Below are 25,799 nucleotides of genomic sequence, written 5' to 3' on the forward strand. Positions count from 1 at the left end.
TCACCAACTTTGTATGTTTTATTGATTTTGAAAGATACAGAAGTATTGACTGTATTATCAGGCACAGATAGCATTGCCTCATTCCCAGTGCAGTTCAGCTGTGTGTGCACTTTAATTAACCGTTCTTGGGCAGCCCAGGCTATGAGCTGAGTACCCAGACTGACGCAGCCCAGAATGCTAGTTCTGTGCACAAACTAACATTCCCCAGAGATTCAAACTCCTTTCTTTTCAAAGTCATCCATGGTAAGGGCTTCAGCTGACATTTCCCACTCATTACAGGTTACGGATGTTTCTCTTTCAATCACTTCGATATTGCCTACGCTAATATCCTGCCTAAGATGGAGAGTGCCTGCCTCTCCTGGCTTTTTATTTACTAGATTTAGAGCAAGATTTTGGCCACATCTACTGGGGATACCTCATTGCTTCTTTCATGTGGAAGCTGTTGAATGCTGATGTCATGACGAATCGATCCTTCCCAAACCTTCTGAGGCAGGGGGAGTTTTCAGAGGAGAATATTCACTATATAAGGATTTTATGGGCTAGCTTACAAATATATGAAGATCAAGACACTCCAGTGTGTTTGCATCATGAGCAGGAAACCCAAATTTACTTAGAACTATAAAGCAAAGGTAAGTGTTAGATTGTCAGCATTTCCATTGGGGATGGGGTAGAGTCTCATGTCTTCACAGCTTTGATGCAGTCTTGCCAGAAAGCATCTTTCTGAGGGCCTGGGAATTGTCTCCTTCTGGTGCTGAAGGCCACCTATTATGATCTGGGAGAAGTGATACCAAAAACAATCAGTTCATCGGCAAAACTAGCCCTCTATTCTTATATCTTCCCACACCCAGTCACCACCCTTCCCAAGTTTCATCAGTAGAAGACACTATCCCATCAACCTATTTTTACCTGGTATTTCCCAAGGGGAGGAATATAAGCTTTGACCAGCATCCACCTTCACAGTTTCCCCAGTTATAAAGGACGCAGCATGAGAGAGCAGGAAACACACTGTAGGTGAGACCTAACAATGAAGAATTATGCCATTTACTCACTCAGATTTCTGCAGATTTGTGTCTGTTACAAAGTATGTAATGGCTGATTTAGGTGCGAGACATCTACTGAGGCATACTCATTTTGTGCAGATACCTGGGGATATGGGTCACCAGCAACTTTAAGCCAAGTTCCCAACAGAAGCCATGGCTGCCACTTAAGTAATATGGCTTAATACAACAAAATTTTTAAGTTGAGCAGCAGACTGTCACTCTCTACCTTCCATACTGAGGCCAGAAAAAGATTTAAAGAGGCTTCATTATTTTGCCAAAGAAAAGAGTGTTCTGACTGATCAGCCATTTGACTGGAAGATGGCTTAATCCCTTATGCTTTTACTTTCTGATGTTACTGTTCAATACTTTCAATTCTTTTCTCATTTAGTCAGCTTCCTGTGTAACTAAGTTGAGAACTTATACCAGGAACAAGTACTTACAATATCTTTTACATTCTCAGAATATATTTGGATAAATCTCCTAATGGGATTATTCTTTTTCAGTCTTCAAGCAATTCTTTGCACACTACTGGACCTTTCTCCAAGCTCTCCCTTTTCTAACACCCTCACCACCTCAATATTAATCCTTTATTGTCTTCCATATACCATAATGGTGTCAGGACAGAGGTACAGGAGGTAGAATTAGTGAACATGTTCTGAAATGCATTACCTCCTCAGGAACTCCCAGTCTCTTGGCTGGAATCTTTAGGATGTAGTTTTTAAACATCTCTTCACCAAGTTCTTTATAGTTTGCAACAGCAGTTTCTGAAAATATTACTCCCTATATTGAAAACAAAAAGCATCGTGAGATCAAAGTATTGTTGCATAAATTGAAACTCTGAAAAGCTTAAAACCTTGACACATTTTTACTATCTAAACAGTACTTGGCTGTGAGTTTTTTAAACTGGGCTTAGACAGAATAATAGACACTTTAGTTATAATGCAGGTAGCTACTAGCATCTTCATGATTATAACAGTGTCATTCAAGTCATCAGTTATTGTTATGCTGGTCTCTCCATTCAAAATCATAGTTTCTCCAAATTTGTAATTAATTCCTCAATCTCAGCTCAACAGCTCCAAACATTGGATATAAAAATCTGAACCCAAAAGATTCTTTTTGGAATTACAAATATTTAAAATTTGCTTTCATTGGAGGAGAGCAAAATAATCCAAATAGGACGGCCAAAGGTTTCTTCTTCTCTTACAGACCCCTACACTGGCTGTGTGTGTTCTGGTACCACCCAGAGTCCCACCCAGATTCAGGGCCCCCTGTTTTAGGTTCTGTAATGATGCAGAGAAAGACTGTCCCGGCCCTGAAGACTTTCCACTTTAGATTAAGAAGGTTGTAGCAGATAGAAGGGATGGGGGAGAGAAAATGAAAATAACAGCAATTGGAACACAAGGTCATATGACCAGCTATGCGCATAATCTGCATGGTTCAAGACTGTTGGTTTTGTAAACAGGAGAAATGTTCTGAATTCCAACCAAAATTTTCCATGTCATTAATCCATAGTGTGGCTATGAAGGTGAAAGGAGTCTTAGAGGAATGTGGACCACAACTTTCTGGGAATTAGGGGAATAGTGTTTAAATGCACAAGCAAGTTATTTCCTTTAGAAACACACTTTGCTTCCCTCATTCATGTTTCCTTGGTGACCCTGACCAGATCCTGCAGTGAAACATTCTTGGGGGTTACCACAAAAGTGGTGTGCCCATACAGGATAGTTGTGCATATCTGTGTGTCTCCTGACTACAATATGCATTTTCATAATTGACACAGGAATGAAACCATTACAGGCCAGCCAGTAAATAACTGTCCTCAAATGTTAATACATAATTTGATATATCTGACAATTATAATAGTGTGCACTGGGTACATGACGTATTAAAATACAGGCACTGTGTGAATTAAAAAAATATATGTTTACTTATCCTAGATGCTGCTTGGCATATGCAATAATGTATAATTGTTATGATTAAATGGATAATTATTAAATCTTTTTAAAAAGCCAGACACGCATTATGTCTTATTACACACAAGCTATGTTAATTTATTTCCCCAAGACTTAATAAACCTAAGAAACTAGGCAAAAATCTAAACATTTAAGTCATTCAGTAGTTCTCACTGCAAATATATGATCAATTAAGCTTCACAGGAGCCAGAATGCAGCCTTTACCCAAATGCAGAGACCTCTGAGGAAGCTTGAGTTTTTCTACCGGAATGGAGCTGCACTGTGTGCATCCAATTAAACAGCCCATCTCAATACCAACAATACTGCTTGTTTCTGGATAGGAAGCTTAACTGGACACACGCCATATCATACAGGCAGAAGAAGGGTTCCCTTCTGGCCTGTTTCCCAACTCTGACTTCTGTAAGGAGAATGCAACATGGATTTTGAATGGGAAAGTACTGGGGAAAATTCTGCTCCCCCCACATATCTCTCAACAAAAAAATAAATCAAATCTACAGAAACAGACTGTGGTTTAGGATGCAACTTACAACAACTAGAACTGAAGCAATATCAACATTCAAAGCTAGGGCTGCCATGTCTCTTAATTCACAGCAGCATGCATTAGGAATAGGTAGTTAGTCTTTCCGTAACATAATTTCAACCAACTACTCAATACATAATTAGTTCCCCAGTGATCTGGCAAGCATGTTCTAGCTAAGCTGTACATTGCATTCCTGTCTGTGTGTCTTTAATTGATACGAATCATGTAAGCACCACCACCACACACTCTTCTATAGCGAATTCTTTTGCACTCTCCAAACATCCACTTTTGCCCCAAATAATTTCCTCATATGTAAAATGGGGTTATTTGGGGCGAAAGAGATTAAGAACCTGTTTGACATCCTAGAGAGAGAGATTCTGTGTCAGAGCTGGGGACAGAAGCCATTTCTCAACTCCCAGTCCCTGCGTCATCATCACATAACTATCCTTTCTATATAGGACACCTCCTGAATCACACACCCATGTACCCTCCGCTGAAATTCTGAGCATTGTGTATGTTTTCATAATGTGCTTTTGAAAGCCATTTCTCCCCCACTGCCCAAGTATCTTTCCTCTAATGAAGAAAAGCAGGGGAAGTGCTAATGTAAGCACAGAAGCAGAAGTGATTTTACTGACCCCATGTTCCTGACAGACAGACCATCCAGTCACTGCAAACAGACTCAGAGGGCCCTGAAGATGTTAAGAACCCTTCAGAGTGGTGGTGCTAAATCAAATTGAGAGTTCAAAGCAGACATGGGGATTTAGCCACACAACGTCCACAAATTCTGCATTTCTACCCCCCGCCCCAGTTGGCTTTGAAAAGTCTTAAACCTGGGACTATACCATTGATAAGTTTGATCATATTGTGTGTTGTTACTTACAGGGGCTACAGAGTTGATTCTCACTCCACTGTGGGCCCACTCTATGGCTAAACTCTTGGTTAGGTTATCCACTGCAGCTCTTGCTGCTCCAGTATGTCTGTCACAGAGAAAGAAAGGAAAGAATCCATTTCAACAGGTAACACTGTGTTCTCTCTCACTACCCCCACTGAAAAATGCAAGTAACATAAAACAGTAAGCACGGAGTTTATGGCTGGGCCAGTCAGACTTGCATCTTCCAGCTTACTAAGCAAACTCCAACAAGCTTGTTCTCCTAAGGAACAGCAAAGAGCCAAGAGGAAGCTCTGCTGAAAGACTACAGGTCATAAGATGGGTGCGTGAGATAATTCTCTGAGGGAACCCCAGAGAGCTGGACAGGTAAATCAAGTGCAACTGAAACCCAGAAGTTAATTTGCCAATAGTTGTGTGAACGTACAGAAGCACAAAACACGATTAACAAGCCAGACAGTGCCCCGATGAAACCTCTTTCCATCTTAGTTTTACAGTAAATCAGATGGGGCTCAGGCTCTCCAGCTCTGGGTTTATTTCCCAAATGTGGTGTTGGTATATTCTCAGTGAGAGCTCACACATCGGTCAATTCCAGAGCAGAGGACTTCAAACTGAAGTGCCTGCCCCACCTTGTGGATCTCTAAGTTATCTTTACATTGACTAGCCTGATTCCAGCTCTCAGACAGTAAGTGAAAAAAATACAAACAAAAGTATAGCAAGTGCATTATGTTGGTTTGTCTATGACAAGAGGCTCCAGCAGTGCAGCCTCTGCTAGAGCTGCATTATGATTGGGAGCTAGCTACCTATGAGCTCTGTGTGTGTGACTTCTACCTATTGTTCATGCTCCCCTCTGCAGAGCCTTGGCACCTGTTGCTGCTGAAAGATGCAACAAGAGAAGGAAAACTGCTGAAAGTAGATACACACGATCTCCTGCTCAAGAGAGAAGGCATAACAGTGAACATACAAAGGAGTCAGCCTATACCGATCAACCTTACTCTGGTATTCCCACTCAGGATTAGGGGCAGTAAAATTCTTGGTCCCGTCTACTCCACAGCTTTCAGCAAATAAAACCCTGATGCTGTACGTGATAAAGTCACTCCAAAACAGAGATCCACATGGTGGGGATTGGGAAAGGCTGAGTGAGGCTACCTGCGAGACAAGGTCAGAACATGCTGGGGGCGCTCTGTGAGGGGCTGTACCAACTCTACACTGGGCCACCAGGACAGGACCAATCACTGTGGGCCCAGGATGCCACATGCTCCAGGTGGAGGGGACAGATAAAAAGAGGCAGCCCAGGTCAGTCTGGGCTGGCTTGGGAGGAGGAAGGATGTGTGCTGCAGGGCTCCAGCAGAGGCACAGCAACTCCCCAAGCAGTGGGAACCATGGACCTGGACTACACTGCGGATGACCAGCCAGTCACAGAGACTGACTGGGATGCTGAGCCGCTGCCAGCCGAGGAGATTCCTGAGATGAGCCTTGCAGTAGGAAGTGATCCAGGGAATGTATTAGAAGCCGATGATGCTCCAACCTTTACCTAGGAATTTCCCAGCTTCATAGGGCCTTGGGTTGGAAGCCGGTGGAGTGGGGTTAGCCCTTCCTCTCCCCTGCTCTGCACTTGCCATTGAGTGTAGCTACTGGGGGCTAATGCCATAGGTTGACTTTGCTCAGCCTGCTCTAGGGTAGGACCAGTGCAGAAGTTGCAAACACAGAACTCACAGGCAGCTCTCACCCACATCACAACTTTAATAGATGCTTCGCTTTGGGGCTACATCTAAACTACGCCACAGTACAGACTACGGAGATGTGAACTGCAGAGTGCAAAGTGTTGCATGCTAACTGCCCCAGGTGGGTGCTGTTGGTGTGAACTAACAGGTACAGCAGCAGCCTGTTTATTCAATCTAATAGGGGCTAGGGCCAGGCTGGATAATCAAAAATTCAGATAATCTGGAAAATGGGGAAGTGCGAGGCTGCAGCACCATCCAGTGGCCCGCTTCTGTATGCACGTGCTGGTTGTTCAGTTAATACAGAGAGCTGGATAATGGATGGTCAGATAAAATGGGGGTTCCATTGTACCTAGTCCCAGTAACAGTCCTCTTTCAAACAACACTACTAATTCGTGCCAGCAGCATCCACATAGGGTAGTTAGCGTGCAGCCCTTCCTAGTGTGCTCTGCAGTTCACACCCGTGCAGCCCACACTGTGCCACAGTGCAGACAAGCCCCTGGTTTTATATAGGTCCAGCTGGTGTGGAACACAGATTCCACCTATTGCTGCAGCTGCTTCTAAACTCATGACAGATCCCTGCACATACAGCAAATACATACAGAAAGACGTGTGGAAACAGTGTGTCAAGGCAGAGCAATAACCACTCTTCCAAGCCCCTGTTGCTGCCTACTGCATGAATATTTTCTGTAAGAACAGCCCCTGTTCAAAAAGGAGGCCCTGCTGGGGTTGCTCAGCTGAAAGTGGTTAATACTGCTAGGTCAAAAAGGAGAAGGAAGGTAAATAATCTTACGACATGCCAGGAACCCCCTTCCACATGTCAGCTACAATGTTGACAATGGCTCCTCCGTGCTCCCGCATCCAAGCATTGTACACTGTATGAGGGGAGGAAAATAACCTACTCAACATCTGTCTCTTTTCAAATGATTTTTCCTAATGATTAAGCACGCAAGTGGGAGTCAAGGCTCCTGGGTCTAATCCCAGCTCTGCCACAGACTTCCCGTGAGGCTTTGCACAAATCACCTTGCATCCCTAAACCACAGTCCCCACATCTTGAAAATGGGAACAACAGGTATGTGATGTCAAGAGCAATTCATTAGTGTTTGCAAAGAACTCTGAGAACTTCTGGTGGAAGGACCAGGATCTTGATTCCCACTAAACTACTTTGCATTCATAATTTATAACTTGCACTTCTCTATCCAAGGATCACAGTGTGTGAACTTTACATTTAACCTCACATCCCTGCTGTGAAAGAAGTATTACTTCGATTTTACAGACAGGGAAATCAGGCGTTAGAGAGGTTAAGTGACTTCCCTAAGGCCACATAAGTCTGTGGCAAAACAGGAAATAGACTTTTTGACTCCCAGGCCTGGCTTAAGCCAAAAGACCTACCTTCCACTCTTTTCATAACAGACATAAAATATATACCATATATACTCGTTCATTAGCCCATTCGTTTATAAGCCGACCCCCCAAGATGGTTAGGTAAAAATAGCAAAAGCTGTATGACCCTTTCATAAGCCGACCCTATATTTCAGGAGTTGGCAAACTCTGGCTCCTGGCCATCAGGATAAGACGCTGGTGGGCTGGAACATTTTGTTTACCTGGAGCATCTGCAGGCATGGAGCCCCTCAGCAACCTGTGGCCGCGGTTCACCCTTCCCAGCCAACGGCCAGAGAGAGCTGAGAGGCTCCATACCTGCAGATGCTCCAGGTAAACAAGACAACAATGTATTAGATGTTCAATTCAATGATTCCATAGACTTTAAAATCATCAAATGTTGGTGTAGACTCATTTATAAGCCAACCCCCGCTCTCTGATGCATCACTTTTTTACCAAAAACATTTGGCTTATGAACGAGTATATACAGTATATTTAGTTTAGGATGAGATTAATGGGAACAGATATCCAAGGTGATTGCATTGTGTGTAGATGGGGGTGGTGGGGGAAAACAACAGGCAGCCTTTTGAACCTACTGTTATTTCTTGCCACATCCAGTCCTCACCTGCCTTGCAGCAGTAGAAGGTCCCACTCAGATTAGTTTCAATGACAGCATTCCAGCCCTTTGAACTGATGGCTTCAGCAGGACTGGGGAACTGGCCCCCTCCATTGTTCACCAGGAAATCAATCCTGCCATGCAGATCCAGTGTGGATTTCACCAAAGCTTCCACCTAATAAAAGCAATTGAAAAAAATATCTGTAAGAGGTCACTGGATTAGTCTGTCTATCCCATTTTATCAGCGTGTGCTCCCCATCTACAAAAAGAATGTGCCAATGCACTGACCGGCCTTCCACAAGTTCTCCTAGGCAACAACCTTGCAACTGTACTCAGGTTGTGAGAGCTCAACTTGACAGCTCCAGTTAACTGGGCTGTCAGTATTTGGATGGGAGATCTCCCAAGAATAACCCAGGTGCTGGAAGTATTGAAATAAAGGGGAAGCTGTGCAGTTGGAGGTTATGTTTTTTTGATAAAATGTAAAAATGAGGCATTCAAAGTTACTAAAATTCCTATGGCACTTTTCCTGGGTTGGGTCCTGGCCAAATTCCACATAAGGTAGTTACTGATGCCTTCCAGTACTTAAATTCAGGGCCATTCTGAATGGATACAATATTTTTAATTCACTTTCTGTTCTAGAAGCAGTCATATCGTGTTGCGGGTTATAATGGCTACTGTATCACATCCTCAGAAAGTGCTGCACTTCAGTAGCTGAGGAAGTAATCTTCATACACACACATAGCTTCAATGTCTAAAGAACCTTGCTGCTTGCGAAGGGCAGTAATACATCAATCAGCGTTCTCAAGTGAAATATGAGGCTATATTGACCACATCCACCAGAGATGATCTTCCTGTGTCATGTTGCCTGGTATGGGACACAGCTAAGAATGCCAGTCTCAGGTCAGACTGCCAAAATACAGGGCAAGTACCCCAGACTGGTGGTATATTCTAGAAGATTTCACCAAACCAGTAACAAATGAGCACTTCCAAAATACTATACAAGTTATCATGAAGCCACAGAGAGCCCCCTGCAGGCACGCTAGCCCCTCATGCACCACTCAGACAAACCAGATGTCTGTGATAAATGATTATTAAACTCATAAATCACATATATTAGGTTCTTCCAGCTCCAGAGAGCTCGCCACTTACTTCAAGATTTCACCCCAAAACCATGCTGGTAACCCATCCTTTAATAAACTAAAACTACAGGTTTATTAATATATAAAAGAAAGCACAAGAGTTGTTAAATGGTTAAAATGAATCATTTCCATTACAGTTGATTTCAGAGTTTGTGTATCACGATCGTAGTAGTGATGTTAAATCTGCTAATTTGCAATTAGTCTCTCTGGTTCACCCAAAAGATTGAGGGGTCCTCAGTCCATTGTTCAGAGCTCCCCTTTGTTAGAAATCATAGTCCAGAGATGTGGAACAGGAAAGCACTGATACTGCTGTGCTTGGGGCGGCAAAAAAGCTAGAGCCGCCCATGGCCACGGGGGCGAGGGAGGAGAACAGGGAAAGTACCTTGAACCTGACAGAGTTCAAACAAATGAATACAAAGTCTAACAGGTGATTAGATAAGCTGCTAGTCACTGAATAAAATATTCAGTCTACAGCACATTATAAAAAAGTGAAAACTCTGTAAGTACCAACTTTTAGCTATTACTATGTACGAGGAGAACATTTTGCCCAAAGAAACTCATCTCTTACTGTTCTCCACAGGAATTAACATATTATTCATGATTGTTTCAGCTGCTGTTCATCTTCACTGACAGGCCAGGAGACTGCGGTGGGAATAGTCTGAGCAATACAACTGGGTGAGCTTTTTATTCAACAGAATAAAAACAATGAAGTAAGATAACAATGAAAATAATTTTAAGACTAGAGCTTAATGTCCTTACTTAAGTAAGTGCTTACTACTTGCCAAAAATTCCCCCTGGAGAGTTTCAGTTTGAGATAGGCAGCTTCACCTTTTGTCCTGAACTGTGTGTAGTATTGCCATACACTGTGCAACAGCAGTTATGTTCCTCTTCAGAAGTAGCTGCATTTCAGTAGCAGGTGAAGTGACTCTTGTACACACTTTGGATGATAAGTATTATACAGTTGAAAGTTTATATCCCCAAGTAAAGATGTAAGATTTTAAGTTAATGGCAAATCTACATCTGCATTATTAGAACATTAAAAGGTTGAGAGTCCATTTTGTTATCAACTACAACTTACTAAACATCAGATTGAGGGGCATTACTTAATTCAGGTACAAAACAGCAGCCTTCCCCCATTATTAACTAGAACAGACATACAGGAATACCAGTGTGACTGATACCAAGTAACATTGCTCTAATAAGGTGAGCGAAAACTGCTGTAACAACCAATGAGAATGAACTTTGCTGTAGGAAGGGAGATAAACAAAGAAATGACTGAAGCCTGAATTAAATCAAGTTTACTAGTGATTGAAAGCCAACCTGATGTACGCTGTGGGCAGAATGCTAGGACATAGTGGGAGAAAAAGGACAGTGCCTGCCACATGCCTAGTGACTGATGCCCTATGTGTTCCACTTTGGTGTGACACACTGGAAATCCTGCAGCGGTTTAGATACATAATCAAAAACTTCTAAGTAAATACATATGATCAATCCAGTAGCTTGATATCGAGATACAAAAGGGATGGGAGCTGTGCAAATACCTTATGTAATTTGAGTTTAAGTTCTGTTTCCCAGAGGAGTACAGGAGGCAGATTAGAATAGCAGGATAGACATATTTTTTAGATATTTCTGCTAAAATGGTAAACTATGAAACAGTAATTTTTGACATTTAAATAGTCATGTTTAGGATATCAGAGTAAACATCCCATTCAGCAAAATGGGGTACTTCAGACCTCTCACAGTTATTGTTTCTGGCTGTCACTCTGGAAGAAGGATAAGGTGGGTGAGGTAACATCTTTATTGGACCAACTTCTGTTGGTGACAGACAAGCTTTCAAGCTTACACAACACTGCATATTAAGGAAGAAAGCATTTGTACTGGTTACACTAAGACCGTACCAGTTTAACTAATGGTCTGATTTTTAACTGATACTGTTAAACTGGGTGCAAGAGGCGGTTTGAACATTTAGTTTAAGTTCTTTAGCTTTAAGCCAAACCCCAAGTATTCCAGTCATAAACCGATATAAGTGTCTATACATGGTTTTGCATCCATATAGCTAAAGCAGTTTAAAAACCAATTTAGAGTAAAAAGAGTGCAACTTTTGTGTTTAGACAAGACCTCAGATCATGTCTTTCAGAGCTAGCTGAAGGAGACTAGAAACTTTATTTGAAAAAAATAAAAAACAAAATAGCTTGTAGAACACAATCCTGCAGCTGTGGAGGGCACTGAGCCCTACTTATAATCCACCCTGGCAGATTCAAGGAGTGGGAATAATTTATTCTAGACAAAACCATATCCATCCATAACACAAGGTCTTTCATGGAGGAAGAAAATAAAACAGAAGGGGAGAACTGAACATTTTTAAATAAGCTATTTACTCTCCAACACAGACCATTTGGGGATTTTAACCAAAACAGATCATTCTGTCTACTGTCTGACCATTTTGTCAGCAAAATAAAAAATATAAATAAAATAGTCCTGTTTTCTGTGTGCCAGCCTTGCTCTCTCTTGTTTCCAGTCCAGCTCGGAAACTTCCATACTTTCACACTACAGCTGTCCTCTAAATAATTCACCAAATGAAAGCACACTTTGAAATCACTGCAGGGTTTCTTCTGGTTACAGTAACCACAGCCAGTGCAGTGAGAGAGAAAGATTTATCAGCAGAACCAGTTACAGCTCACATGGGGGAAAGCAAGGAAAGAGTTCTGTACTGATCCTGAATTTGAAAGTCTCCCTGTATAGATTTTCAGTGCCCAGCTAATGGAAATTTCCTCTCTGGAAGCAAAAGTAGAGATATACACTGGATTATTCAATCACTTAAGGCAGTGGTGCTCAAACTTTTTCCAGATGCACCCTGCCTTTACCAGTAATGGAATCTGTCCACCCTCCCCTCCCCAATCCCTCCAAAGCCAAGCTGGGGAGAAACTGGAGCCAGGGATGGAGAGGGAATGAAGGCAGAGCCAGGCTGGAGCTGGAACAGGAGACAGAGTGAAGCAGTGGCTGACAGCGGAGCTGGTCTGGGGGAGGAGAGGGAGTAAGAACGGAGCTGGGCCTGGAGGTGGAGCTGAACGGAGTTGGGGGAGAAGCTGATCTGCGGGCAAAGCAGGGCTGGAAGCGTGGTGCTCCCTCCCCATCCCACATGGGGGCTGGCCCCGGCCCCACCATGGGCCCTCCCAAATGTTCCTCCGTGCCCCCCTTGTGGGGCATGCCCCACAGCTTGGGGACCACTGACCTAAAGATCAAAAAGAAGAACTAGACGACCAGGATTCCAGTCTCTGCTCTGACACTGAATCACTTTGTGACCTTAGTCTAACCACACCACACTGTGGCATGTAGTTTCCTCATCTGTGAAATGAGGATAATAAACTGACCTACTTCAACAGAGAGGGGCATGTGTGGAGATACGAACATTAGAGAACTTAAGACATATTAAGAAACTCAGTGAGTAATTGATAGAATCATAGAAATTAGGGTTGGAAGAGACATCTGGAGGTCATCTAGTCCAATGCCCTGCTCAAAGCAGGACCAATCCCCAACTAAACTATCTCAGCCAGGGCTTTGTCAAGCCTGGCCTTAAAAACCTCTAAGGATGGAGATTTCACCACCTCCCTATGTAACCCATTCCAGTGCTTCACCACGTTCCTAGTGAAATAGTTTCTCCCTAATATCCAACCTAGACCTCCTCCACCGCAACTTGAGACCATTACTCCTTGTTCTGTCATCTGCCACAGCTGAGAACAGCCGAGCTCCATCCTCTTTGGAACCCCCCTTCAGGTAGCTGAAGGCTGCTATCAAATCTCCCCTCAGTCGTCTCTTCTGCAGGCTAAATAAGACCAGTTCCCTCAGCCTCCTAATCATTTGCGTTGCCCTCCACTCTCCAATTTGTCCACATCCTTTCTGTAGTGGATGGCCCAAAACTGGACACAATACTCCAGATATGGCCTCACCAGTGCCAAATAGAGGGGAATAATCACTTCCCTCGATCTGCGGGCAATGCTCCTACTAATGCAGCCCAATATGCCATTAGCATTCTTGGCAACAAGGGCACACTGTTGACTGATATCCAGCTTCTCATCCACCCTAATCCCCAGGTCCTTTTCTGCAGAACTGCTGCTTAGCCAGTCAGTCCCCAGCCTGTAGCACTGCACGGGATTGTTCCATCCTAAGTGCAGGACTCTGCACTTGTTCTTGTTTGACCTCATCAGATTTCTTTTCTTTGGCTCAATCCTCCAATTTGTCTAGGTCACTCTGGACCCTATCCCTACCCTCCAGCGTAGCTACTGTAGTATGAGGAGGCCCTGAAATATAAACCTTGATATCAGAGGCCCGGTATGAGGCCTAAGGCCTGAACTAAAGTAATGGTCAAGACTTTGCTAACAGAAAGCAAAGTTAAGCTGTGAGCCAGAGGCAGGCCCTGCTCACAGAAGCTGGCAAGGAAAGGGCTGATGCTGCAAAAAGAGACATACCTAAAAGGTACTGACACCAGACATCAGAACATTCACATACTTGTACACTCCACACAGATAACAAGGAACAAGCTGATCCATCCCAATGACAGGGACAGAAGGGTAATATGGTGGATAGAGTGGTTTTGTTCGAACCAACATGTACAAGGTGAGAGGCGGCACCTTACTACGTAGAAGGGGTTGTACCTTGCTACGTAGAAGGGTTGCACCTCAATATGTCAGGAGTGATGTGTAACTTGTTTGTACCTGTGTATAAGAATACATCCCTGGGGCAGTGTCTTTGTCCAGCCTAGGGGGCAGTGGAAAGTCTCGCCACTGACTGAGCTGAGTCTATTGCCAGGAAGCACATAAGTACTGGCCAGCTGCACCTTAGCAGCATCTTGGACTTAATTTGCCAGGGAGCTGGAGACTCTGTTTCTCTTCGACAATAAACCTGGCCGACGTGCCTTCATACCTTACTAGAGTCTGTGGTCATTGGGGGTTCTCTCGGGGTCTCTGTGTCAGCTATCTGCGCAGAGCTGGGGCAGCACACAGAGGGAACACACGCATGCAGCCAATCGATATCAATATTGAACAGAGCAGAGCACCACACTGGTAGCACCTGACAACACCTACCTTCGCTTCAAGCTTAGCGTCATCTGCAAACTTGCTGAGGGTGCAATCCATCCCATCATCCAGATCATTAATGAAGATGTTGAACAAAACCGTCCCCAGGACCGACCTCTGGGGCACTCCGCTTGATACTGGCTGCCAACTAAACATCGAGCTGTTGATCACTACCCGTTGAGCCCGATAATCTAGCCAGCTTTCTATCCACCTTATAGTCCATTCATTCAATCCATACTTTAACTTACTGCCAGGAATACTGTGGCTTTCCCCATATCCACAGAGACAGTTATCTCATCATAGAAAGCCATCAGGTAGGTCAGGCATGACTTGCCCTTGGTGAATCCATGTAGACTGTTCCGAATCACCTTCCTCTCCTCCAAGTGCTTCAAAATGGATTCCTTAAGAACCTGCTCCATGATTTTTCCAGGGACTGAGGTGAGGCTGACCAGTCTGTATTTCCCTGGATTCTCCTTCTTCCCTTTTTTAAAGATGGGCACTATATTTGCTTTTTTCCAATTGTCCAGAGAGTGCAGAGAATCAAAGGCTAGCAATTGTGGTATTTGTGTATCAAGACAACAGGAGGCCCTTTCACCTGAGATGAGGGAAGTTCATTATGTGTTATCAGCTGCTATTTTAAACACAGTGGAAATCTCTTACTCACTATTTGTCAAACCACATTCTGCCACTACAGACTCCCTGCATGATAGATATGGAGTATTTTTATACCAATGTGGGCTACATTTAACTGTCAGTAGAGAGAGTTACAGTAAAGCTTGAGGATTTTAGGTCTCTTGGAAAAGGAAGCCATTCCTGAATGCTCAAATGAGCTACAGTGCTCCGCATTACTGCAGCGACAGCACACAACCTCTCCTTCCCAAAGGGCCTTGTCTGTTCGGTATCCAATCAGCGTCTCATTCCCCAGTTTCCTCATCCACGGAAGTTTTTGCAATCCTGAAGTAGGGGACACTGATGCAGTCCTGGGAATGCTAAGAGTACTTGGTTGATCTCAAGCACACCAAGAATCCCAGCTTACCTATGCTTGGAAGAAAGACCCGGTGTCATTGCAGGTACTAGGACCCTCTCCTTCACCCATGTAGAGGCAGTGGAGAAGCAGGAGCTGGGCAGAGAAGGCCATCCCTCTCCCATGAAGGAAGAGGAGAAAGAAGCCTGTCCTGGAACCTGTACCCAGATTGTGCAGGTGGTAGAGAAGGAGTCTCAACTCCACCCCTCTTCCACGGCTACACAGGAAATGTGGGGAGGACGACTCTTCCTCCAAACATCAAGCAGACAGGGAAAAGCCTCTTCCCCGCTCAGCAGCCAGAAAAAGGAATCGTGGGGCTCCTCCATCCCTGCAGCCAACAGAGTGGGGTACAAGAACTAAATAGTGGTAGGTTCCTTGGAACTTGAGGAAAGGGGGTTGGCCTGACACAAGGGAAACACAGCCACTTAGTTTGGATCTTGGCCACCAGAAGCTGAATGCACTCTCCCTCCCTCTCGCATCTGTAACAGCAAGTGTGGGATACTGACTAGTATTCAATCCAAATCACTAAGATCATTACTGCCTCATGACCTCAGTGAGCCCATACTAATCACCACATATGCTCTATTCCAAAGAGCGGCATCAGAGACCCAAATTTGCTGTTCCAGATGAAACATCCCTTCGCCCATGGAAATAGAATAGAGAAACCCAGGTCTTTACACAGCCATGTTCCAGAATTTCTTTTCCCAATAGCCTTAACAAAACAGACTTGTTTCTAGTTGTTTTACATACAGTATTTTGTAAAGTGTAGCAAGACAATAAAGCAGCAGCATTGTCTTTTTAATTAAAGGAACCTGACAGGTGAGGCACTATTTATGAAAGCCCTTCACCAGCAAGCAGGATTATTTTTGGCATACTTAGTGAAAAGAAATCTTAGCTAGAAAGCAAGAAGGCCCCTGAGGATAAAGATTAAAAGAAATATCAAAACTTGCATTAATTAAGTTATTCCCCGGATGTCTAGCATAAATCTTCTCCTGCAGTGCTCAATAGGGCTTCTTCAGCACTTTGTAGGCTGACGAGAGCCCTGACAGCCCAAATGCAAGCGCTACATGTGGAGAGATGCAACCTCAAAAGCTTTGTGTGATGCTTTTTCAAACTAGGCAGACAAGATAGAGTGAACACTATGTCATCTTCACATTAGATGTTCTATTAGGAGATTTAGAACAGCAGAATAAGATCTTTTGGCGATTCTGAAAGCAGTTTCATCCTCCTTAGAAGCAGCAAAGAGTCCTGTGGCACCTTATAGACTAACAGACATTTTGGAGCATGAGCTTTCGTGGGTGAATACCCACTTCGTCCCAGATGACATGCATCTGACGAAGTGGGTATTCACCCACGAAAGCTCATGCTCCAAAATGTCTGTTAGTCTATAAGGTGCCACAGGACTCTTTGCTGCTTTTACAGATCCAGACTAACACGGCTACCCCTCTGACACTTGACATCCTCCTTAGAGCTCCTCTACTCAAGAATCTCTGCTGCAGTTTCTCTGGAGTTAAAACGGAGATAAAATTCTTACTTGTCTTTGGAGCCATGAAGGGCTCCAGGAGAAAAGAGATGCCTTGTGTGACACTGTATGGAATATGTAGGACAGTTTATGATATTGACACCAATATTATAAAATTACAATGAATCTGACCAGATAACCCTGAGGTGTCTGCAAAAATGTTACAAATTGCCAAGTATGATGATCCTGTTTATAGGTGTGTATTACCTTTGTATTATGAGTTATAGCTTTGTATGGTATATCTGTATTTCCAAACTTGTGCTGTATTTCTAGGTGACACTGCCAGATTGGCATCAGCATAGCCTAGCCTGTTCAATGGCCCATCAAGGGTCATCAACTGTACAATATACCCATTGAAAAAAAGCCAGAGACTATACCTGCTGAGTCAGCATGCCTGTGGACAAAGAACTCTAAGGCTTTTCCATGTGCTGTGAAGCTTGCGTTTGGGATACAGGAAGTACAAGCCTCATGGCTAAAGAATACAAAAGGCAGCAGCAGCATCTCCATTTTGTCTTCATTTCTGCTTCTTACCTCTGGAGTAACTTTTCTACAAACGGAAAAAGCTTTTAACAAAGGACTGAATGACCCATCCAAGCTATGGATGTGCTCCAGAGGGACTTTCAAACCAGGAAACTCACCAACAGTGCTAAGAACCTGATACATGGACTTTGCATCTCTGTATGTATTTGAGTGCTTTATCATTTAACAACTCTCTTCTTGTTCTTTAGATTTAGACACTAAAGGATTGGCTGGCAACATGGTATTTTGGGTAAGATCCAACCTAATATTGACCTGACAATGTGCTGGCCCTTTGGGGCCAGAAAAATATTTTGTAGAGTGAGCAGAGTTTTTTAAATAACGTCTCACTGTACTGGACTACGTGCTGACTGGAAGCCAGAATGCAATACTTTACTGGAATGCAATAAAGGAGGCTGTGTGATTTCTTTTTAAGCTTCTTGATAACGAGGGCCGCCGGGAAGGGGGGAGGGGCAAGTTGGGCAATTTGTCCCAGGCCCCGCAGGGCCCCGCAAGCCATGAGGAGACCTTCCCAGGCTAGAGGCGCCTTTTTAATTTTTATTCACCCGGCAGCAGTCCGGGTCTTCGGCGGCAGGCCCTTCACTCGCTCTGGGTCTTCGGCCACAGGTCTTTCAGTGCTGCCGAAGACATGGAGTGAAGGACCCGCAGCCAAAGCCTCAGAGCGCCGCCCGGTGAGTACAAACACCGCAGCAGGTGGTGTCTTTTTTTATGTCCATTCCCCCGCTTTGCCCCAGGCCCCCTGAATCCTCTGGGCAGCCCTGCCAATAACCAGTGTAGCACAGTTTGTGACTGATTAATGAGTCTAGCCTCAGTGTTATCCACTAATTTTAGAAGAATCAGCTCTCCTTTTTGCAGCCTGCCCAGACTTTGGCATTTTCAGTAAGGGCTACCCCAGGCACACTAGGTCACACCTTGCTCCTGTACCTGATTTCTCTGGCTTTTTGTTTTGTATTTTTAAATAGAAGGTTTACTTTTCTAAGTGTTTGAGATATCACAAAGATGATGAGATTGCAGCCAAAAAAGACATCGGTCTTGTGTTTTTATACTGTAATACAAAATGATACTTAAAACTGCTGTCATGAGTCTTTTATCCCAGTCTCAGCTCTACTCGGGATTAGTCCACAGGGCCACAACCTCTTCCCAAGAATCCTCCATATCTGCACTGGATCCCTCCTCTGACAGTGCCATGTCTCAGCCACCATCCTTCAATTCAAGGACAGACAGGTCTTCTTTTAGAGCTTAGAGAGATTGCCGGTGAGCACCCCAAAAACCCTTTCGCTGCACTCCCTGCAAGATAGCCAAATGCACTGTAAACAGTATTTACAGTCACTGTTGGGCTGAGGAAGTACTCTGGTAACCTCCACTCACACAAGTCTGATTTAGAAACTGGAGCAATAGGTTGCTCAAATATCTGTTTGATTTTAGGAAAGAACTAAATGGTGATAATGTAGTAACGCTTGGAAAGTCCAGAAGCAGAGAATGTTAAACACACACAACTTAAATGGGAACCCATGAATGCAACCCATGAAGTTAGCTAAGAAGAATTACAGGCTGTACCTAAGGAACATAGGATGAAAGTTTCATTTTCTTATTCAGGACTTCTCATGGATATCAAAATGTATTTGAAATCCGACCATATGTTAGGGAGAGAAGTACATCTGGTTCTGCTGTCCATAGGTCAAGGGAGATGCTGAGAAGTTAGAGAGGGTCCAGAGAAGAGCTCATCAAAAAAAGAGCTCAGAGAGATTTGATCTCAGTCTGCGAGGATCTACACAGGGAGGAGATATCCGATAGAGTTCTTTACCATGGCTCGTTATGACTTTGTATGCTAACGTCTGGAAGCTGCAGCTTGACATTCATACTAGAAATATAGCACAATTTAACAGTGAAAGTTATTAATCATTAGAATTAAGTATTTTGAACAAGACTGATGCCTTTATGAGAGATGTTCTAATTCAACCAGAAGTTATTGAACCTGATGCAAGAATTTTGTCCTGTAATTCCATGGCCCACATTATACCAGACATTAGGCTAGAGGGCCACAAAAAAATAAAAACTAGAACTACCTATATCTAATGGTTACTGAATATAGCTGCAAGTAGGGTCTCTGGCATTCTTTTCCTACCTTGATGGATCCACTGTGGCATCTTGGATAAGTCACTTCTCTGTACATCAATCTTTAAAATGGGGAAAATAACTATAGTAAGAACTGCTGCTAGAAGAGGGCCTCATCCTCCCTGACTGAACTAACCTTGTTATCTCTAGACTGATTCTTGCCTGCATATTTATACCAGCCTTTGGTAATTTCCATTACATGTGTCTGACGAAGTGGGTATTCACCCATGAAAGCTTATGCTCCAATACGTCTGTTAGTCTATAAGGTGCCATAGGACACTCTGTTGCTTTCTACAGATCCAGACTAACACAGCTACTCCTCTGATACTATTTGACTCTGGTATTTCTATTCCCCCTATTTACATTGCCCTTGTAGCTTCAACTGCTCAAGTTGACTTTTGCCATCTGTCCTAACCTATTCCATAGCATTGCTGCTGCTGGTAGATACTGAGCTGAAATTCACTGGCCAGTGAATTGAAACACTCTGGACAGCCCCTTTGGGGGCTTTCCAGCTGAAAGGCACCAGGTACATTGTTATAAATCTCTTATGGCATTATTAGCTGTTTTATTCTATTATTTTATGCTGATTGTTTTATGGTAGTAAAATTGACCAGATGGGTTTAGAATGTATATAGCTATTGAAGGGTAGCTATGGGCTTTTAAATTTTGTTGCGCTTTGAGTGGTTAGGAAAATTCACCAGATGAGTCAAGGATTGCTGTCACAGATCAGGAAGTTTAGGTATTTTCATGAACTTGTTCAAGATTGTGTTAGAATAAAGGACAGGCTCAATCATTATATTTTTTAATGTTTATTTATAAGTAACAACAAGCAGGCATTCATTCACCTGCCAGATTTTAGAGAGATCTAGAGACTGGAACACAGTTCATCTTCAGTTCTAAATTATTAAAGCTTTCTCCAATTTTAATTGGATATTAAGGTCAGAATCCTTACAAGAGAAACAGATTACCTGTCCCCCTCCCACTCCTCTGCTCTCAAGCAGGCTTTATGACATCGTCCAAAGTCTTCAATCACTTCTTAATTCAAAAGAAGTTGGCAATCCAGTATTCAGCCAGTTAGTTAACAGTTAATCAAGCCTGTGTCAATCACTTTCAGTCTGAGCCCCATGATCTACAAGCATAAAGACCTTCAGCCATGAGAAGCATTTAAGATTTTCAGCAAGTTTTGTGTCACACAGAAGACCATTCAAATTACAAGCATTTTCCTGCTTAAAGAGTTGCCTAAAGGAGGTGACTCCTCTCACACAGCTGTACAGTACATATTCCAAGCCCATTATCACAGTTATTTTCCTTCAGCTCATGAAGAAAGATTAAATTCCTTTGGCCTACCTAGGAGCAGCATCGGGGTGCTGTCCAGACAAGTTGCAGCAGAGCAACAGGAGGCATTCCAATCCCCAGTCCAGGGAGGAGTACATTAGCTCCAGGGCTCAACCACTTTGATCCCATGTTTTTCCCCCCCTCACCAGGATCAGGAGGACGTATCCAGTATAATAATTTCCTGCAGTAACAGGCAACCTCCAGGAAATGGTTAATTTCAGTCCTTTCTATCCTCCCTTCCCCTGCATCTAAAGTTTTGTAACAGTAAAATAAAAAAATACTACAATGCATTAACATGATCTATGGTATTCATTCTTCTGAGCAAGACCAAAGAAGAGCCTTTGAGGATTGAGACAACTTTAATAGCCTCAACACATCTTTAACCTTTTAAACACAAGAGGAATTTGTCTGAATTACCTCTTCTTCTCTGCGGATGTTGCACTGTATAGGGGTCACTTTGACTGGATTTGAGGAAGAGATTTTAGCAGCCAGCTCTTTCGCAGCAGTTTGTAACCTGTCAAGTTTACGAGAGGCAATAACTACATTGCAACCTGTCAAAACAAAAACAAAACCCCCTTAGACAGAAGCTGTTCAAATAGGATAGTTGTATTAGACATTTAATAAGGTCAGAGATTTCTTGCAAGACTGACAGCTCATTAATAGCTGCCTAGAAGTTAGAGATCAACGGTCAGTGTAACTTTCTGGTCTCTGTGGGTTCACATTTCTTTCCCTCATGTAAGTTCTGGAGGTAAGAAGGCTCTACAATCAGAGCCAGGATAATTTGCAGAGTCACAAAGTGCTAGAGGGAAGTGATTGAAAATTTGGCTGCAATTTGCTTCCCTCTGCTCCACAACTACTGACATTATTAGGGTGGCCTGTAAATTGTTGAATCAGCACAGCACCCCCAGTTATTACTTTGTTGTCTGTGCCCAGGGCTGCCCGATCTATGAATTAAGAACCTCAGAATTGTTAATTAAAAAAAAAAAAAAAAGTGTTCAAGGGTATTTCAACTCCTTGTATCAAACAAGCGCCCATTTACTGGAGCTCAGTGAGTAGTATGTTTATCTAATGTTCAGAAGAGTTGCTGCGTTATGGCCCTGGAGACCAAACTTCTTTACTAGATAAAGGTACATTATGGCGAGCAGTAGTGAGTGCAAGCTTTCCATATGCTGCTCCAGCATCCTTACACCCTGAGCTGGAGGGAGTGGGAAGGGAAGGGAGCTCAGTCTTCACAGACCATTTAATCCTTGGCTTTCAAAGCTCAATGTGGGGAAGCTCAGTTAGTGCCAACTGTAATGTTATTTTGCCATGTGTGGACACTTGTTCAGTAGGATCTAGATTGCTGCAAGCAAATTAGATTCACACAGATTGCTAGAGTGTTCAGGACTACTTTAAATCAGCATTGAAGGCTTCACTCTATGAAGTACACAAACCAGACCAAATTCATTCCTGGTGCAACTCCACTGATTTTTGTGGAGTTACACTAGGAATGAATTTGACTTCTCATTGTTTCCTGACATCAAAACAGAGGGAAGTACGCCAGCAGCATGCCCCTACAAATGAGCATTTCAGTCACCCGGTGCTATCGTCTTATGTTAGCAGACTTTAAAAGTGCTGCTCAGACGCAAGTCTCCTATCTCTTAGCAGAAGAGCACGGGTCACGTTCACAATAACCTGACCAAAAGAGTCAAGTTATTCATGAGCTTTTAGTACAGTTTAGAGCAGTAGAGTTCAGAAGTGCCACTTCTGGTATGACAAGACTTTGATCACCAATTAACAAGTTATGCTAATTCAGCAAAGAAGTATAAAAGATGAGACAATGAACAAGACCTAACAAAAAATACTAATTCTCTGTATAACCATACATCTAAATAAAATATGGCATTTGTATTTGCTATAAACTGTAATACATTCAAAGTAGTGAATAGGAATAACCAGCTAATTTCTCCTTATGATATACAAAAGAAAAAAAAAAGGGTTATGAGGATATAAGACACAGTAGATTCTAGCCTGGACCTATGTCAAAGCAGCACCACGGAAGGCCTTGGGCACATATCCTGATTAAGGGCACGTATCTTGCCAACTACATAGATTAGAAATGAACAACATTGGAAAAGTTACTACCCCAAGATTTCGGCTGATGCAAAGCATTAAAAAGGTCCAATCCTACAAATTCTTTACTATCAGGAATTGTGCTAACTACCAAGACTGTACCTACTGAAATCAGTGAATAGACTCATAATAGGTACTATGCCCAGTAGTAAGTATTTCAGGACTAGGCCCTAGATCTCTAACAACAGGCATTGCAAAATATCGGCTGTTGAAATACTGTGGAAATGTGTTGCAAAGGGGCTTTACCATGGACAACTACAGACAGATCAGGACAACTACAATCTTCCAAGTAGTGGTCCTGGACCAGTGATTAAAAAAATAAAGTCCATGACTCACCTGTGCCAACAAAATGCATAGTGTAATACCAAGACACTTTGGCATGACCATTTACATAAGGCATGCCTTTTCTCCAAGTTTACAGGTGAGGTGTCAAGTCTAAGGCACTCAAGATTTAAAGGCTGTTGCAGCAGACATAGGAAGCTCAGGCCTGGTCTACACTGGGGGGGGAGGGGATATCCATCTAAGATACGCCACTTCAGCTACGAGAATAGTGTAGCTGAAGTCGATGTATCTTAGATCGACTTAAAATCACTTACTTTGCATCCTTGCGGCACGGGATTGACAGCCGCCACTCCCCCGTTGACTCTGCTTCCGCCTCTTGCTGAGCTGGTATTCAGCAATTGAGGGCAGTGTGATCGGGGATTGATTTATCGCATCTACACTACATGCGATAAATCAATCCCCAATAGATCGATTGCTACCCGCCGATCCAGTAGGTAGCGTAGACGTACCCTCAGAAATTGAGGTATCATCTAGCTACCAAATTTGTACTGGTGCAACTATACTTATTTTTAAATGGGGTGGACTCGATTTAATCATGGATTTCTACATAGAAGTGCATTCTGGAATATGCTGCTCAAACAGTTTCACGTTTGTTTCTACTGTCTGTTCCTCCCTTCTCACATTGATCTCCAGATTTCTTCTTGTCCAGATCTAGTCTACCCCCACAATCTTCTATTCATTGATTTTTTTGAAACTTTGCACTTTTAGAGAGAGGTAAAGGATTGACTCTGTGTACACACATTTGCAGAAGAACAATAGGGTTGAGATCTGCTATTTCTCACCTCTCTATATTCATTTAAAAACATTTTTGCTGTTAACAAGCATGTTCTTTGGAGATACAAATCTACAGTCTGAGAACTGCAAAACTAAGCATCTCTGATGGTACCTTCTAGACTGGGCACGGAGTCCCATTGGGTAGATAGAAAGATTAACCTAAATCCTCTATACAGAAGTCCCTGGAACCCCGTAAAATTGGGTCCCTAATCCATGAACTACTGGAATTCATTTACAAAACTTTTCTTAAACATTACATGTCTCATACTATAGAATTAGAATTTATAATCTCTGTTCCACAATGAGATATCTTTGACCTATAATGTATCTTAACTAAAACTATCTTTAGACTGCTTTTTGAGGAAAAAGCCTTTTTATCAAAAACATCCCATTTAAAACAAAACATCTTTTTTTTAAAACCATTGATTTTTATCTGCCCTGTTTTTAAATGAAGTAAATTACCAAATTAAGCTTAATTGACTGAAGCCAGTTTCAGTGGCTGAATAAAGACATGATTGTGCCAATTACAAGCGGGAGTTTGTTAGCTGGAAACAAAAATTGCACTAATTTCCCTTCCACTCTGGGCAATATAATCCTAAAGGACACGTTGAGGAGAGACGGAATTAGGGTTTATAAAGCATCTGTGACAGAAGCTGTTTAAGTGGCTTCCTCCCTCTCCCCTCTGGGGATCCCCATTTTCTTCTCCCACAGGGCCCCCCAGTGCACCGACTCTTTGGGGGGATCCCCATTTTCTTCTCCCACAGGGCCCCCCAGTGCACCGACTCTTTGGGGGGATCCCCTATTCTTCTCCCCACCTCCTCAGTGGAGTGTCCCCCCCACGCCAGCTTCCCCCCCGCAAGGGCTCCCCCCATTCTTCGCCTGCCTGCCCCCTCCCCGGAGGGCTCCCCGGCCCCACCTAGGCCCAGCAGGTCGGCGCTGATGGCCTTGCCGATGCCGGTGCCGCCGCCGGTCACGATGGCCACCTGGTTACGGAACAGCCCGGCGGCCAGAACCCCGCAGCGCGAGCCGCTGCCCTGCGCCGCCATCTTCCCGCAGCGCCCGCCGCACCCCGGCCCCAGAGGCGCCCCGCCCTCCCACGTGACCCGCCGTGGCCCCGCCCCCAGACACGCCCGGGGCGGAGGGTGGGAGGCGGCGGCGGCGGCAGAAGCATCTTCCTCGGCCGGGTTCCCGCCCCGTCCCGACCGTAGGCCCGGGCTGGGGACAGCGCCCTCTGCCACCCCCAGCGGGGGGACGGAGTGTCCGACAGCGGGACCCGGCTGGGGGGCAGGGGCATCTCCCCCGCAACCGCAGACCGGCTGGGGGCAGGAGCGTCTCCAACACCCCCCCCCCGCAACCGCAGACCGGCTGGGGGCAGGAGCGTCTCCAACACCCCCCCCCGCAACCGCAGACCGGCTGGGGGCAGGAGCGTCTCCAACACCCCACCCCCCGCAACCGCAGACCGGCTGGGGGCAGGAGCGTCTCCAACACCCCCCCCCCGCAACCGCAGACCGGCTGGGGGCAGGAGCGTCTCCAACACCCCACCCCCCGCAACCGCAGACCGGCTGGGGGCAGGAGCGTCTCCAACACCCCCCCCCCCGCAACCGCAGACCGGCTGGGGGCAGGAGCGTCTCCAACACCCCACCCCCCGCAACCGCAGACCGGCTGGGGGCAGGAGCGTCTCCAACACCCCCCCC

The 25,799-nt window shown here is 44.2% G+C and overlaps 1 protein-coding gene across 1 annotated transcript; it reads right to left on the bottom strand.

Annotated features, from left to right (window-relative positions):
- On the bottom strand, positions 1-25,163 carry PECR (peroxisomal trans-2-enoyl-CoA reductase). Its single transcript, XM_030579977.1, has 8 exons — positions 25,022-25,163; positions 21,295-21,428; positions 8,143-8,308; positions 6,931-7,012; positions 4,411-4,507; positions 1,710-1,820; positions 907-1,018; positions 1-772 (listed from the first exon to the last, which is right to left on the bottom strand). The coding sequence occupies exons 1-8, from the start codon at positions 25,149-25,151 to the stop codon at positions 684-686; spliced, it is 921 nt and encodes a 306-aa protein (XP_030435837.1). The 5' UTR covers positions 25,152-25,163; the 3' UTR covers positions 1-683.
- Between the last annotated feature and the right edge of the window lie 636 nt (positions 25,164-25,799).

Source organism: Gopherus evgoodei, chromosome 11, assembly GCF_007399415.2.
Source record: "Gopherus evgoodei ecotype Sinaloan lineage chromosome 11, rGopEvg1_v1.p, whole genome shotgun sequence".
NCBI classification, from domain to species: domain Eukaryota; kingdom Metazoa; phylum Chordata; order Testudines; family Testudinidae; genus Gopherus; species Gopherus evgoodei.